Here is a 17,015-nt window from a genome sequence, read left to right as displayed (position 1 = left end):
CTGATGACCTCTCCTGTGGATAGGTCATCATTATCAGAGTTCTGGACAAGCCCCTTTAAGCTCCATTATTGGGCTTCAGGAGGACTGCATTACATGAGGCTCAATTATATGCAGGGTGAAATGTCTCTGGACAGATCTGATCGCTGGGGACAGAAGAGCCGGGGCGCCGACTGTCCTTTGATAAGGTGTTGGCGTCACAGGAGTGGAGCGCAGACATTTGTAGTAAGAAGGCAGCGCGCCGGATACAATACCTGATGATCCTCTGCGCGGCGTACTGATGGAGGGAGCGGAACTGGGAGGACATGTTAGCCAGAGCGGCCAGACAATTCGTGTGAAGGTATTTGTCCTGCAAGAAGAAAATTATCTTATTACTCACATTTCCATTATTCAGCATAAAACAATCATCTAGGGAAAAAAAAGTATTTTATAATGGATGACAGAAGCCAGTGCAGGAAGGTGAAAGAGCCGACCCAGAAAGGGCCAAAAAGCAAGTCTGTGCCGTCTGCGAGGCAGTGACCTCTATAGCGGGTAGACCTTTCTGTGACTGTATCTGTAGAGATTCACTGTTACCCATAAAGCAAGATCAAGTCTTTTATAAGCCCGAATCTTGAATCAGTCTGCTTACACAGCACCAGGGATGACACTGGATCTCACTGCAAGGATCTCCATAGATCTGTAATTTTGGATAGAGCTTGTGAATACAAGCACTTTTGCAATTTACTGCTTACTAAAATTTGCAGCCGTTCTTGAAATATGATTCTTTTGTTTACAGCTCGTTGCCTTGGACACCGACCACCGCTGCTGCACCTCAGAACATGCACAGAGGTTAAAAGCTCTTTTGTACTGAGCTTGTAATCACAGTTTTGAAGCTGGCCAGGAACACTGGAGGGCGCTGTTACCTCCTATTCCAGGCAATGCTTTAAAGCAAGACAGCAGCGGTGGTTGGTCTCCAAGGCAATGAGATGTAAACAAAAAGAAAAAGTATTAATATCTGAAGAACGGCTAAAAATGTTAATAAGAGTAATTAGCAAAAGTGCTCGTTTTAAAAAGCATTATCCAGCAATATCCGTCTATGAAGATGGGAATAGCCCCTTTAAGATGCCCATATACATGAAATAGGAAATTTAATATGTCAATTGCCTCTTCAGTGAGGAAGAGGACTTGAACTCTAAAGCGCCACCTGTTGGAAGCAGCCATTCTACAAGTCACTATTAACCCTTTAACGAGCCTTGCAATAGGACGACTTAGGATAAAAGCCAAATCAGAATCTCAATTTGCAGACACATGTTTCAGGGTATTACCCCTCATCAGTGCAAAGTATGAACTGCTTTGGCTGGGTGAGATGTGGCGCTATAGAATTCAAGTCCTCTTTTTCTCTGAAGAAGCAATTTGCATATTAAATTTCCCAGAGGAGCATTGCACGGCAAATAAGCCTCATTACCTTGGCATGCCAGAGCCGGTATGTCACTCTCCACAAGGAGAAACGTTACCCCTTAGACCTCAGTCCAGAGCCTCTCACCTAGCAAAATCAGTTCTCATACTTTGCACTGATGAGGGCCTACAGCCTGAAACACTGTCTGCAAATTGAGATTCTGATTTGGCTTTTATCCTGTCATATTGCAAGGCTTGTTAAAGGGTCGATAGTGACTTGTAGGATTGCTACTTCCAACAGGTGGCGCTATAGAGTTCAAGTCCTCTTCCTCTCTGAAGAGGCAATTTGCATATACCCCTAGGAGAAACCCATGAAAGTTCCTTTTGCATGACAGCAAGCGGAGATCCTGAAAGTATATCAGAGACGGTATTATATGGAATTATACAAAGAAACATTTATTTGCTAAAAATGAAATTCTCCTTTGCTAACGCTAAACTGTGTTGTGTTTATTTGTGCAGTGAGAACAGACCCCTATATGACCCTTTTTGGGCACGGCCTCCTCGGAGATTAGGTAATGCGGTCACGCCGTAATCTGAGCCATTACAACTCGTGTTCATTTGCAGAATTGAATCTGAAATTTGGAACCGGGCACCAAGGAGGGCTTTTAATTTTAATTAAATACGTGAAGAGCGTTGATGTCACTACAAATACAGATTCCAAATATTTGCTGGCTGCCATCGTTCGCCGGCCTCTCCTGGACTCGTGCACCCAGCATCAGTCAGCGCGGCGGAGGACTGAGCGCCACGACAAGCAGAAACGGGACGTCGTCTGTATATTGTTGTGCGCACAAAAGCGCGGTCCACTCGGTACAATTGTTTCCACCGCAGCATGACAGTGATTAATGGGATTAAAGGACAAAAGAGTCCGATCTGCACCTGGGAAAAATCAGCAAAACCCAAGGACTATACAGGAGCAAAGCAAGCAATGGGTGACAGCTGCCATCAGGGGGCAGCTTTACTGTGCCAGGGCAATACCCATCCTGCACTGGGGGAATGTAGCCAAGCGGAAGGGGAACACAACCGCACCGCACCCGCAACCTGATCCATGCTGCCCCCAAAACTCACCCGTGTGCGAGTCATATTATACTGGATGGTCCTGATCACCACCAGAATCAGCAGACTGCCCAGAGAGATCTCCGTCAGCACCCGCTCCGAATACCACGTGATGTTCTTCAGGATCTGCCGAGACAAAGCAAAGAACATAAGATCATTTCTATACCAGCACACAGGCTGAATAGTGAGTGCAGCTCCGGAGTACAATACAGGATGTAACTCAGGATAAGTAATGTAATGTATGTACACAGTGAGTGCACCAGCAGAATAGTGAGTGCAGCTCTGGGGTATAATACAGGATGTAACTCAGGATCAGTACAGGATCAGTAATGTATGTACACAGTGAGTGCACCAGCAGAATAGTGAGTGCAGCTCAGGAGTATAATGCAGGGTGTAACTCAGGATCAGTACAGGATAAGTAATATAATGTATGTACACAGTGACTCCATCAGCAGAATAGTGAGTGCAGCTCTGGGGTATAATACAAGATGTAACAGGATCAGTACAGGATCAGCAATGTAATGTAGGTACACAGTGACTGCACCAGCAGAATAGTGAGTGCAGCTCTGGAGTATAATGCAGGATGTAACTCAGGATCAGTACAGGATCAGTAATGTAATGTATGTACACAGTGACTGCACCAGCAGAATAGTGAGTGCAGCTCTGGGGTATAATACAGGATGTAACTCAGGATCAGTACAGGATCAGTAATGTAATGTATGTACACAGTGACTGCACCAGCAGAATAGTGAGTGCAGCTCTGGAGTATAATACAGGATGTAACTCAGGATCAGTACAGGATCAGTAATGTAATGTATGTACACAGTGACTGCACCAGCAGAATAGTGAGTGCAGCTCTGGAGTATAATACAGGATGTAACTCAGGATCAGTACAGGATCAGTAATGTAATGTATGTACACAGTGACTGCACCAACAGAATAGTGAGTGCAGCTCTGGGGTATAATACAGGATGTAACTCAGGATCAGTACAGGATCAGTAATGTAATGTATGTACACAGTGACTACACCAGCAGAATAGTGAGTACAGCTCTGGAGTATAATACAGGATGTAACTCAGGATCAGTACAGGATCAGTAATGTAATGTATGTACACAGTGACTGCACCAGCAGAATAGTGAGTGGAAGTGAGCTCTTGCCCATTGTTCGTTAGATCAGACTGGTTGCATACACTCCGCTTTCATATGACATAAGTAGACAGACTTGCTCCTCTCAGTGAAGGTGAGTGATGAGGTCTATGGGTGCTGTAGATGTATATTTGAGGTTATCATGGTCTAAAAAAATAACAACTAATAAACGTCTGAGAGGACGATTCATGGGATGAAAACGTATAACTAGCGCTCTGCAGTACTAAACGCTCCACACGCAGGGGCTCAGAATTTGATAATCAGCCATTTTTACCATTGAGAGTAATAGAGAACAGATTTCGTCAGCTAGCAACTAGCACAAAAAGCGAACACGGCCAAATCTGCTGTCCAACATTACATGTCAAATAAGCCGGGATCAATAATATGAGAAACAGATGGGAGATCAATAGAAAAGCATGTGGTAATTCCCCTCTCCTGCCGCTCATTCAGTAGAAATCTCTCCCTGTAAATCCCAGCATAAAGGCCGGGCGGCCTGCAAAACTAGTTATTTACTGTTGTGAAACACAACTGAAAAGGATCCAACAGTAACTGCTGGGAAGTCGCCCGCCTGCCCGGCCACCGAGGGGAGGGGAGGCGCCAGCCACCGAGGGGAGGGGAGGCGCCAGCCACCGAGGGGAGGGGAGGCGCCAGCCACCGAGGGGAGGGGAGGCGCCAGCCACCGAGGGGAGGGGAGGCGCCAGCCACCGCGGGGAGGGGAGGCGCCAGCCACCGCGGGGAGGGGAGGCGGAGCGCCAGCCACCGCGGGGAGGGGAGGCGGAGCGCCAGCCACCGAGAGGAGGGGAGGCGGGGCGCCAGCCACCGAGAGGAGGGGAGGCGGAGCGCCAGCCACCGCGGGGAGGGGAGGCGCCAGCCACCGAGGGGAGGGGGGGCGCCAGCCACCGAGGGGAGGGGAGGCGCCAGCCACCGCGGGGAGGGGAGGCGCCAGCCACCGCGGGGAGGGGAGGCGGAGCGCCAGCCACTGCGGGGAGGGGAGGCGGAGCGCCAGCCACCGCGGGGAGGGGAGGCGGAGCGCCAGCCACCGTGGGGAGGGGAGGCGGAGCGCCAGCCACCGAGAGGAGGGGAGGCGGGGCACCAGCCACAGAGAGGAGGGGAGGCGGGGCTCCAGCCACAGAGAGGAGGGGAGGCGGGGCTCCAGCCACAGAGAGGAGGGGAGGCGGGGCTCCAGCCACAGAGAGGAGGGGAGGCGGGGCGCCAGCCACAGAGAGGAGGGGAGGCGGGGCGCCAGCCACAGAGAGGAGGGGAGGCGGGGCGCCAGCCACAGAGAGGAGGGGAGGCGGGGCGCCAGCCACAGAGAGGAGGGGAGGCGGGGCGCCAACCACAGAGAGGACGGGAGGCGGGGCGCCAGCCACAGAGAGGAGGCGGCGGCGCAGTGAAGACATTGGGCGATCTTGGCACCACCACTTCCTGATCCCAGTCTCCTGAAAGCCAGTGCCCAGAGTCCAGGACCGCAGAGATCGCTCTTCTCCATATCGGTTGTGCAGATGTACACAAACTCTTGTTCCCCATCACCAGCCACTTCTGGTTGGGGAGAGAATTAATGATAAGGAGTCTATAAAATTCCTGCCTCTAAAGATGCAAGCTTGGTAGAGAGTATCTAATTAATGTCAGTAGGGAGAGGTGGGATTAGCTGTTGCCAGTCCATCTGGCAGCCACTTATCTTCCATATGTACCATCAGGAGGTTCCCCTACACTTGAGATTAATGAGGGGTATAATTTTAAATGTGTGTGTGTGGTGAACTTTAAAAGGTTTGACAGCTAAAAATAAGCCACCACCTAGCCAAAAAATAGGGGTAAACTTATTAACTGGTGGGGGTCCGACTGCCAGGACCACCGGGACACCTTTATCTCCATTATAGAATGGAGGGCAGTGCACATGCCGGTTCATTACCGCTTCCAAGCGTTGTGCTCAGCTTTTTTGGGAAACCACATAGAAAATGAATGGAGCGGCGGTCAGACATCACAACGGCCTGCTCCATTTTATAATGGGCATTAAAGCGTCCTGTCTGGCGTACCATTCTGCCAATCTGTGTAGATCCCGCAGCCGATCAAAAAGTTATCACTGGAAAATCCTGTATCTAGATTACAGCTCTGTGTTACTTACTGGGCTGTGTGCTACTTACTGGGCTGTGTGCTACTGTTTCAATACAATCAGTTTTATCAGCAGGAAATTATCACTACAGGACTAGGTGTCTCATGCCTCCTGGTCCAGCTCCGCCCCAGCACTGATTAGTAGCTTTGTCAATGTAAAGTGAACACAGAAAGTGGCCAATCAGTGGTGTGGGCGGGGCTATACACGGCTCAGCATTCTGAGCTCTGCTAGATCTGCAGCAGAGAAAACTAATTGCATCACAACTGCTGCATCCAGTAAACTACTATATCGCTGGAATCAGGGGCTCTGTCCCTATATCATGCTGCTGCCAGATTACATAGCAGAAACCTGCTGACAGATTCCCTTCAGTTTTAGTAATAAATAAGGAAATGTCCATAGATTATTAGTCTTGTAAGTGATGGGAAATGACCCCTTCCCCAGAGACGAGGGGGTGACACAGGAGTTGCACACAGAGTCTTATCGGTGTTTTCGCTATATAACGTTACAACTCTGCCTTATCAGGACCTCTAACAGCACAATACACAAATGAGGCGACTCTGCTTATTATGTCCCAGTCTACATATTAAAGCTGACAAGTGAGCTACAAAAATACATGGCATGTCAGCCCCAGTGACTAATAGCCAGTGTAAGAACGGCAACACTTCAAGCCTTTTTTTTATATATATGGAACACCAACAATTATACAAAATAAATTCTTCTAGAAACTTGTTTAAAAACATTATCAGTCTTCACGTGTCAAATGTAACAAGGAATTCAGTGCAGAATCAGAGCCAAAATCTGTGTTATAATGGCTGATCACCCACATCACATGCATGTAAATAGGGTCTCCGCACCCAAATCAGGGCGGATTTTTGTCACTGGAGGGGAAATGAGACGCACGCTACTCCTCATTTCCGCAGATTACAACACAGGCGTATGTTCACACAGGCTAGAAGATACCCAGCGGATTCTCCATCCAGAACGTCTGCATCTTGTCAATGTACGTAGAAGATTTTTACGCTGAATTTCACGTAGGGGGTAAAATCTATGGTAAATTCACAGCATTTCTGACCCATGTGTACCCCAACTCTTTCCAAAAAGACATTTTTGGCCATTGCTTCTCACATTGCTCACTATACAGGGCAGGATATTTAGAAGATATGGAATGTGGCCCCAAAACATCGGAAGGACGCTCGTAAAGCCACCAGACAGCTGGGACACAGTTTATGGCGTTAATAAAGGGGGAATGCTTCTGTCGGCGGCGTTCACACTACACATTCTGTGGTCTCGGGGGTTATTTACAGTGTTTGTCTTGTGCTTGTCAAATACATGTGAGCTCGTCTCCAAGGACGAGAGCTGGACTTTGCATTTACATGAATTCTTGCTCCAGCCAGGAAAAAAAGGGTAAACTGGAGAAATCAATGCTTAAGGAGAAGACGTGCTGCCGTCTCACTCAAAGTCTGTGGGACTGCTGTGTGCACCACAGATCCATGCAAGAATGGGCTCTGTAGAGCTCTGCTCCCACAGCTGGACCCCCAGCAACCAGCAAGTTATCACCTATAACCTTCTGGGAATACAAGGGGTTGTCCTAGGACAACCTTTGTCCATATACTCCATGAGGGCATATGATCATTGCTCTTTGGGGTCCCCAGCCCAGAACCCTTGTTCTAGGAGCCGGAGTTGAAAGGAGCTCCGTTTGGTGGACTAACGCTGTCTCTTTTCCTTTTTCTAAACGGCCTTCAGCTCAATCTTGAGCCATGGCGACTTGATGGATGAACGATCTGTAGGAAGATCGATCTTGTGCAGCCTAGATAGGTCCACCAGGGTCTTCTCCACCATTATTTTAATAGTATCAAGCCATTGGGCTGCTGATCTACCTCTTCACTTTGTTCCTTCTATTCTTCTGACCATGATGTCCTTCTCCTGTCTCTTCATATGTGTCCAAAGTAGGCAAGTCCTAGCTTGGTGATCCTTGCTTCAAGTGACATATCTGACTTGATTTGTTCCAAGATTCATTTGTGTGTTCTTCTTGCCATCCATGGTATTGATAACATCCTTCTCCAACACCACATTTTGAAGGTGTTGATTTTTCTTCTCTCTTGTTTCTTTATCGTCCAGGTTTCGCATCCATATGTTACTGCAGAACAGCCCAGACTATGCAAGAGCCACATCTTCGTCACCAGTGAAATGTTCCTCGATTTGAAGACCTTGTCCAGTGACTTCATTGTTGATTTGCCCATAGCTATCCTCCTATTGACTTCCGGTGTCGTCGTTGCATCTTGAGTGATCATTGATCCGAGTAGGTTGAAGTCCTTTACATCTACCAGTTTGTCGCCGTCCATCTCAAATGTATCCTGGTTGTACCTAGCAGTAGTCAATATCTTTGTCTTCTTTGCGTTGAGTAGGAGTCCCATGTTGGAGCTTTCCATCTTGACACAACTCCTTCATTCCATCTACGCCTCTTGCCGTCAATGTTGTATCATCTGCGTATTTAAGATTGTTGATAATTTGTCCAGCAATTCTGATTCCTTTGTGGCTGCCATGTAATAACACATTTCCCCACCAGTGGCCACTGCAGCAGAAATCAGCGACTGACTCCATCATCATCTTTTTAAAATCAGCTGATTGCTGTGATTAAATCTCAGGATAAAGGGATATGGCTCCGATTGATGAAGAGTGCCCCAGAATAAAAAGTGCCAAACTCATTAAAGGGGTTGCCCACTTTAATGCAGCAGACGCCCTGACTTCCTGTTGATGTTCGACTCGTCCGAAGGCGGCGACAGTGAAAATGCGCAGGGCTCGTGTGACGCAATAACCTCACGTGAGCGCCGGGAACACAACTGCAGACCCTGCTAGAACCGCGTCGGCACTGGAGGAGAGACCGGGCGTTTTCAATTTAACGGGGGCAAACATTAAGATTAAGAAGCGAATGTCCTATTTTTGGACAACTCCTTTTAGTAAAGGTAGTATACCTTTTAATGAATTTGGCAAGTCTTTCAGATGTTGTGTACGAAATGTACAATTATGTTGGAATTCACCCCACTTACTTTTGTGGCCCAAATGATGAATCTGTCGATCGCTCGATCACACCCCCGCCCAGCTAAGCTCTGTCCACCTTTCGAAAAGTTAGCGGAGCTGCCCAGAGCTGGCGTAAAAATGCCAAAAGTTGCAAAAAAAAGTCAACATTTCAAACAGTTTTCCGTGCTTTTTATAAGCAGAAATTATGATTATCAGAGGAATACAGAGCACATAAATACATTTGTAATCACATGTGACCGGACAATGCCGTTATGGTTGTAGATAAGGTTCTGGCTTTGTTAGCATTTCATGTCTCGGTCGGCAGCATGTTATCCTCAGCTCAGGCTACTGCTGATGGAAATTTCTACCCAAACTTTCAGCTATTTTGAGTAAAGATCCTTTAATCTGTCCTTACCGTTTTCCAGGCCAACTTACAGAAAAAAAATCTTTAATCGAGCGTCACAACTTCTAATTTCATGTAACAATCGGGAAATGTCCCTGGGAAAGAACATTTAAGAAGCCTCGGCAGTAAATTATACAACTCCACACAAGCCAAGACGTCTCCAAATGAAAAGCTGATGCGTCTCCAGCCACATCGAACATGGCAAGAAGTAGCTCAGAAATAAGTGGCCGAACTAGAACTGTACGAAGGTAGAGAAAGGAGCCCAAATGTTTTCTGAAGAATGTGCAATTAACGTTTTTTTCTGATCTTTTGAAAACCAATAAAACATAGCAGAAGAGCCCGATCTGCCTTGACAATCCATCAGCACCCCACGGGGAAGCAATGGGGTGAGTGGGCTCAGCTCCTGAGCCGTCTCCATTCAACTGCTATATGGTAGAAAGGAGTTAAAGTAGCATCCTAATCTAGGTGGTCAGAAACACAGGTCTAAAGGTGATGCTTTAGTGGTCTAGGGTAAATGCCCCCTCCCCAGATGATCTAGAGTAGGACAGTGATCTCAAATTTAATTCCCTGGTGGTCTCGGATAAGAAAGAGGTTATTTTATTCCCTGGTGGTTTACTGGAAAGAAAGGGATAAATACCTTGTGGTTCACGGTATAAAAGGGATTATTTTATTCCCTGATGGTCTAAGGTAAAGAAAAAGGGGATAGATGCCTAGTTGTAGGTTACATGAAAGCGAGTATAACTTAGTCCCTGGTCATCTATGTAAATGAAGGAAATAAATACCTAGTGGTCTAGAGTATAAGAGACCTATCATTTTATTCCCCAGTTCCTCAAGATCAAAGAAGGGGCACTTTGTTGCAGTTGGCTTAGGTGGAGCCACTTTCTTTTTTAAATTACTATTTCACCACGCTTCACTGTAGGCATCACCGAGCCACTGCCATGCTTCACTGTAGGCATCACCGAGCCACCGCCATGCTTCACTGTAGGCATCACCGAGCCACTGCCATGCTTCACTGTAGGCATCACCGAGCCACCGCCATGCTTCACTGTAGGCATCATCGAGCCACTGCCATGCTTCACTGTAGGCATCATTGAGCCATTGCCATGCTTCACTGTAGGCATCATTGAGCCATTGCCATGCTTCACTGTAGGCATCATCGAGCCATTGCCATGCTTCACTATAGGCATCACTGAACCACTGCCATGCTACATTGTAGGCATCATAAAGTCACCACTGTGTGTTACTGTGGTGATCAAGGAACCAGCGTCATGCTTCACTGTAGGCAACATCGAGCCACTGCCATGCTTCATTATAGGAATCACTGAGTCACTGCAATGCTACACTGTAGGCATCACCAAGTCACCACGTGTTACTGTGGTGATCACCGAATCAGCGTCATGCTTCACTGTAGGCATCACTGAGTCACCGCCATGTGTTACTGCTGTGATCACCGAATCAGCGTCATGCTTCACTGTAGGCATCACTGAGTCACCGCCATGTGTTATTGCGGTGATCACCGAGCATGCACCATGCTTCACTGTAGGCAGGCTGTTCTTTTCAGCGTATGCTTCATGTTTCCTCCTCCAGATATAATGCTGATCCATAGATCAGCAAAGTTTCAGTTTTATTTATTTGAACAGAATCCCAGAACTTCTGTGGCTTATTTATATGGCTTTGAGCATACTGGAGGCTTTTCTTGTGCTTTTGGGTCAGTAAAGGAGAATGTCACGGGCACAGAGACTTTCAGTGCTTGGTAGGTATCTAATGAGCAAACTGAAACCTCAGAAACCTTGAAACCAAAAGCTCTGACTAAACATCACATTTGCAGCAGGTTATAACAGCCAGAGGCGGTCCACTAAGTACTAAAGACGCTTGTCATGAAGGGGGTGAATAATTCTGAGACAGCAGGAGTAAGTAACAGTAACATTTGGGGGTTAACTTGAGAAACATCTTGTTCTATTCCGCTATTTACATTGTTCTTGTGTCATTGGTTTATTGCAAAAAGCAGCAAGATTGTAAATTTTACTAAGAAACCGACTTTACAATGGAGGAGGGGTGAATAATTCAGGTTCAATGCAAAAAAAAAAAGAGATAATAATTCAGGTTTAAACTGCAGACCAGTGACCGTATTGATCTTACCACTTCATGGATCGATCGGTTGAAGCCATCATCCTCGGTCAGGATGAGCAGGATGATGAGAGACATGTAAACATGGTGGGAGTTGCGCTCTTCTACGTGGTACAAAATCTCCAATATGGGCAGAACCTGTGAACAAGACAGAAGGGGAAAGGTTCTCATCACAATCTGTTGGTAGAGCAGCCTCGGATCTTTCACCAAACCGCTTGATAAGAGGTCTGCCATGTTCCCCAATGATAATCCGCATGTGCTGTGCACATGATGCGGAAATTTACGCTGCGGATTATCATTGCGGCACAAAACGCAGACACAACCAATTCAGGCGCGATTTTGCCGCAAAATCGCTCCCATTGACTTGCCTTGAATCGCAGCAAACCCGCATGTATAATATCTATACATGCAGATTTGCTGCGTTTCAATGTAAAACAATAGGCGCAAAATCGCGCCGTGGTTGGTACCCGGGTCAGGAGAGGAGACTGCTACTTCTCTCATCCGACCGCTGCTCTGGCTGATAACAGCGAGAGCAGCGTGGATGGGAGAAGCAGCAGCCTGCTCCTGCCCAGCCCACGTGCTAGCGCCAGTTAAAAAAAAAAAAAAAGAATGAAAAAGTGAAAACTAAAAGAAAAAAACCCATACTCACCTGTCTGGCGGCCCCCGGTGTCCTCCTCGGCGATGCTTCCTCTTTGGCGGCTCGCGGTGCACTGCAGTGACATCACTGATCACCTGATGGTCACACGACCATAGCATGACCATCAGGTGATCAGTGCTGGCAACAATCCGCTTATGGTCACGCGACCATCAGCTGATTGCTGAAGCCGCTAATCAGCTCATGCTCACCGTGGGCACATTCACAAGAATGTTCCCACGATCTCATCAGCTGATCAACCCCAGTGACCTCCTGCAGCATGTATACTGATAGGGGGTGATTTTACACTCCTGTCAGTATACAGTGCTGTATTCTACAGCTGTGACATCAGTGATTTCTGATGCCACAGCTGTAGAAATGATCCGGATAGTCGTGGGACAGTCGTGATTGTGGACTATGTCGTTGACAGCGGACAAGTGAGGAAAATTGTTGTTTGTTTTTTTACGTTTTTTTTCAGGAGATCGAGGGCTTCGCGGAGGCAAGTAATTAAAAAAAAAAAAAAATAGTAGAACCGTTTGTTTTTTATTTCATTAAAATACTTTATTCTGCCCGTGTCTTTTATTGAAAAAACGGCGACCATTTAACCATGCGGTTAGTAATGGGGGCGTCCGCCCTCCATTACTAACCTGGGCTTCACGTCAGCCACCAATACAAGTCTGAAGTGAACTCCAACCCCATTACCCCACTCGCCACCGCAACAGGGGAATGTGGAAGTACGAGGCTAAAAGCCAGATTTGGCACATCTTATGGCTGCGCCATTACTGGGACTGCTGAGGGGTGATATTAATAGCTGCGGAGGGGGCTAGTATCCATGGCCCCTTTCCTGGCTATTAATATCAGCCCGCAGCTGTCTAGTTTAGCCTTTGCTGGCTAGATTTTATAGGGGGACCCCATGTCAATTTTTTTCTGGGGTCCCCCTGTAATCTAGCCAGTAAAGGGCAAACAAGCAGCTGTGAGCTGATATTAATAGCCAGGGAACATTTTTGGCTAATGGCCCCTTCCGCGGCTACTAATATCAGCCCCCAGCAGTTGGCTTACCCTCTGCTATTTATAAAAATGACGAGGGAGCCCACACCATTTTTTTTTTAAATTTTAGGCTTTGTGCCCATGATTCAGACGTAGCACCGATTTGGACGCAAATTTTTGCTGTGTCCAAAATGTTGCATTCTATTGAACGCAGGTAAATCCACATGTGTTCACTGAACCATGCGAATTACCGCATTCAATACATTCTAGTGGTCAAATTTCTGTTGTGGAGACTAGCGACTCAGTCAGAGAAATTGACATGCTGCAGTCCTGAAAGATGTGCCGCAAGTCAGTGACCGTGGGTGATCCGCAGCCTCTGATGCACACATAGTGGACATGGGAATTCTAGAGATTCCATCCACTATTCAGTAACATCTGGACGCTGCGGGTTTGACACGTATATACACGCAGCATCAAACCTGCAGCGGCTCCTGGTTGTGGTCACGTACCCAAACTCACCCGCAGCATGTCAATTTTTGTAGCGGGCAAGCTAGCCTCCGCTGCAGATTTTGACCGATTGAAGTGTGATTATATGCGGTGGATTCACATGTACCGATATCAAAAGTGCGGCATTAGAATACCGCGTTTTGGAAGCAGCATAAATACGTTGTGTGCAAAGCGCTGCTGAGTGCTGATCGGGGGGGGGACGTAGCAGCTAACAAACCAGCTGTGAGATATTATTTAATGGCCAGGGAAATGTTTGCCTAGTGCCACCTTCCCAGGCTAAAAAAAAAACAGCTCACAGCAGTCGCATAAATTACATGACTAGAAAAGCTAATAAAGATTGGGTGAATGGGACTAGCTGACACCCAGCTCTTTTGCTTGGTTATGTCAAGGTGTCAATCAGACCTTTTCATGACCAAACAAAGTAAAGAAACACACTCAGTGTAAACACTTTATTTGAAAAACAACACACCCATTCTTTAATCATTTAAATGAACCAATATACTCACCCCAGTTCTTATGGTAATCAAATGGCATAAGAAAAGACCCACCAACTTTATTTAGCTCGAAAAATCTTTTATTGATGCTCAAACGCTTCAAAAAACGCATGTAAAAACGCGTCAAAAACGCATGTAAATCCGCATGCGTTTTTTTCTGCCAGAAAGAGGCAAAAACGCTCAGGAAATTTCTGCTTCAATTCCTGAATGTGTGCACATACCCTAATTTGTATATCAGCATAGAAGACACTGGAAGGAGTGGAGACATTTTTAGGGAAACATTAAGGACCTTTTTCCTATGTCTGGTCAGTCTCCTTTAAGGGCACAAGAACGCACTGGATAAAACTGCTGACGCATTTGGAATCAGATTAGTGACGCGGTCTCATAGTGGCCCAGGAATAACATCCTTAATCCGACTCACGGAATGTCAGCACTTTTATTCCGGGCTTTTCTGTCTTCACTTTTATCTTATTCTTCTTTTTAGACCAGGATTTACAGTATATAATGCAATACCGTAGAATTAAAGCATATTGAGCAAGGGATCAGCGATCACAGGTTCAAATCCCCTAAGGAGACTAAAAAATAAATGTTAACAAAAAAATATATTTATTTTATATACGGTATATCTGCAGCACGGTGGCTCAGTGGTTGATGTAATGTCCTTAAAACAAGTCAAAATGAGGCTCAGTATTGTGTGTGGCCTCCACGTGCCTGTATGACCTCCCTACAACGCCTGGGCATGCTCCTGATGAGGTTGCGGATGGTCTCCTGTGGGATCTCCTCCCAGACCTGGACTAAAGCATCCGCCAACTCCTGGACAGTCTGTGGTGCAACGTGACGTTGGTGGAAGAGCGAGACATGATGTCCCAGATGTGCTCAATCGGATTCAGGTCTGGGGAACGGGCGGGCCAGTCCATAGCTTCAATGCCTTCATCTTGCAGGAACTGCTGACACACTCCAGCCACATGAGGTCTGGCATTGTCCTGCATTAGGAGGAACCCAGGGCCAACCGCACCAGCATATGGACTCACAAGGGGTCTGAGGATCTCATCTCGGTACCTAATGGCAGTCAGGCTACCTCTGGCGAGCACATGGAGGGCTGTGCGGCCCTCCAAAGAAATGCCACCCCACACCATTACTGACCCACTGCCAAACCGGTCATGCTGAAGGATGTTGCAGGCAGCAGATCGCTCTCCACGGCGTCTCCAGACTCTGTCACGTCTGTCACATGTGCTCAGTGTGAACCTGCTTTCATCTGTGAAGAGCAAAGGGCGCCAGTGGCGACTTTGCCAATCCTGGTTTTCTGTGGCAAATGCCAAGCGTCCTGCATGGTGTTCGGCTGTGAGCACAACCCCCATCTGTGGACGTCGGGCCCTCATACCACCCTCATGGAGTCGGTTTCTAACCGTTTGTGCAGACACATGCACATTTGTGGCCAGCTGGAGGTCATTTTGCAGGGCTCTGGCAGTGCTCCTCCTGTTCCTCCTTGCACAAAGGCGGAGGTAGTGGTCCTGTTGCTGGGTTGTTGCTCTCCTAATGCCCCCTCCACGTCTCCTGGTGTACTGGTCTGTCTCCTGGTAGCGCCTCCAGCCTCTGGACACTACGCTGACAGGCACAGCAAACCTTCCTGCCACAGCTTGCATTGATGTGCCATCCTGGATGAGCTGCACTACCTGAGCAACTTCTGTGGGTTGTAGAGTCCGACTCATGCTACCACGAGTGTGAAAGCACAACCAACATTCAAAAGTGACCAAGACATCAGCCAGAAAGCATTGGTACTGAGATGTGGTCTGTGGTCCCCACCTGCAGAACCACTCCTTTATTGAGTGTGTCTTGATAATTGCCAATAATTTCCATCTATTGTCTATTCCATTTGCACAACAGCATGTGAAATTGATTGTCAATCAGTGTTGCTTCCTAAGTGGACAGATTGATTTCCTTGGAGTTATATTCTGTTGTTTAAGTGTTCCCTTTATTTTTTTGAGCAGATTATATATATATATATATATATATATATACACACACACACACATACACATATATATATATATACACACACATTATATACACGCGCACACACACACACACGAGAAAAAAAAAATCAAAAACAACCAAATTACAGTTTTTCAGTTGTCACTGCAACCTTAAAGAAGAAACGAAATACATAAAAAAGCAAGCAAATCCTCGCCTATACCCCAAAATTGTATCAGTGAAAGCGTCCTCTCACAACGCAAAAAAAACAAAACCTCACACATGTCCTCCTTTTCCCGTTACTTTACATGGTAAAATAAATGGAGTCTTTCAAACACTACAACTTGCCCCTCAAAAATGTTTTTTTTTCTTTAGCATTTTGAAGAGGAAGAGGAAAAAAAACAAACTGCAAAAATGAACAATTTCCCTGTGCTGAAGAGGTTAAAGGAAACCTGTCAGCAGGATTTCACACCCCTCTATAAAACTATTTATATGCTCATGCAGTTCTTTCATAGACGAGTCCAGCAATACCTTTACATGGCCGGTCCGTTCCTCCATTACTGATAAATTGAGTCGATAGGAAAATTAGGCTGAAGTGCTTTGGACACCCGGAAGCACTTCCCAAGCCTCCGCCACTCCAGCTCTACTCCCAGCTCAGCGCTGCTTTATTGTTCTTGACTTCCAACTGCTTTGCAACTTCAAGCAAAAGAGCCGTCAGTCAATCTGGAGACATCAGTTTGTGGGGGCAATAGAGCCGGAGTGACAGAGGCTTGGAAAGTGTCTCCAGGTGTCCAAAGCACTTCATCCTCATTTGCATATTGACTCAAAACGCTGATTTCTTGGTAATGGAGGAACAGACCGGCCATGTTAATGTATTGCTGGACTTGTCTCTGAAAGAACCACATGCGCATATAAATAATTTTGGGTGGGTGAGATCCTGTTGACAGATTCCCTTTAAAGACCGTTCAGGAGATGAGTGGTAAGAGTTACACTATGCCATTAGAATGAGCTCACTGACAGATCCACTGGCAACTCCTTCTGTAGTCTATGTACAGTGATACATAGAGGCTGTAGAATCCAAACAGTAACATTTTTATAAAACCCTTTAGGCTATGTTCACACACGTTGTGTTTT

General features: G+C 46.7%; 1 protein-coding gene across 3 annotated transcripts in view; it reads right to left on the bottom strand.

Annotated features, from left to right (window-relative positions):
* The window catches only part of DYM (dymeclin), a 262,125-nt gene that overhangs the window by 162,866 nt on the left and 82,244 nt on the right, over window positions 1-17,015 (bottom strand). For all 3 annotated transcript variants that reach the window (XM_073680479.1, XM_073680481.1, XM_073680480.1), the window contains exons 11-13: window positions 11,301-11,426; window positions 2,497-2,610; window positions 252-346 (exon numbers count right to left, since the gene is read on the bottom strand). In XM_073680479.1, the coding sequence (XP_073536580.1) occupies window positions 252-346; window positions 2,497-2,610; window positions 11,301-11,426 (335 nt within the window). The remainder of the gene's footprint in view (window positions 1-251; window positions 347-2,496; window positions 2,611-11,300; window positions 11,427-17,015) is intronic.

Source organism: Phyllobates terribilis, unplaced genomic scaffold, assembly GCF_046119375.1.
Source record: "Phyllobates terribilis strain yellow unplaced genomic scaffold, ASM4611937v1 Scaffold_1__5_contigs__length_1240528914, whole genome shotgun sequence".
Classification (NCBI taxonomy): Eukaryota; Metazoa; Chordata; class Amphibia; order Anura; family Dendrobatidae; genus Phyllobates; species Phyllobates terribilis.
This window is presented reverse-complemented; position numbering and strand designations above follow the sequence as displayed.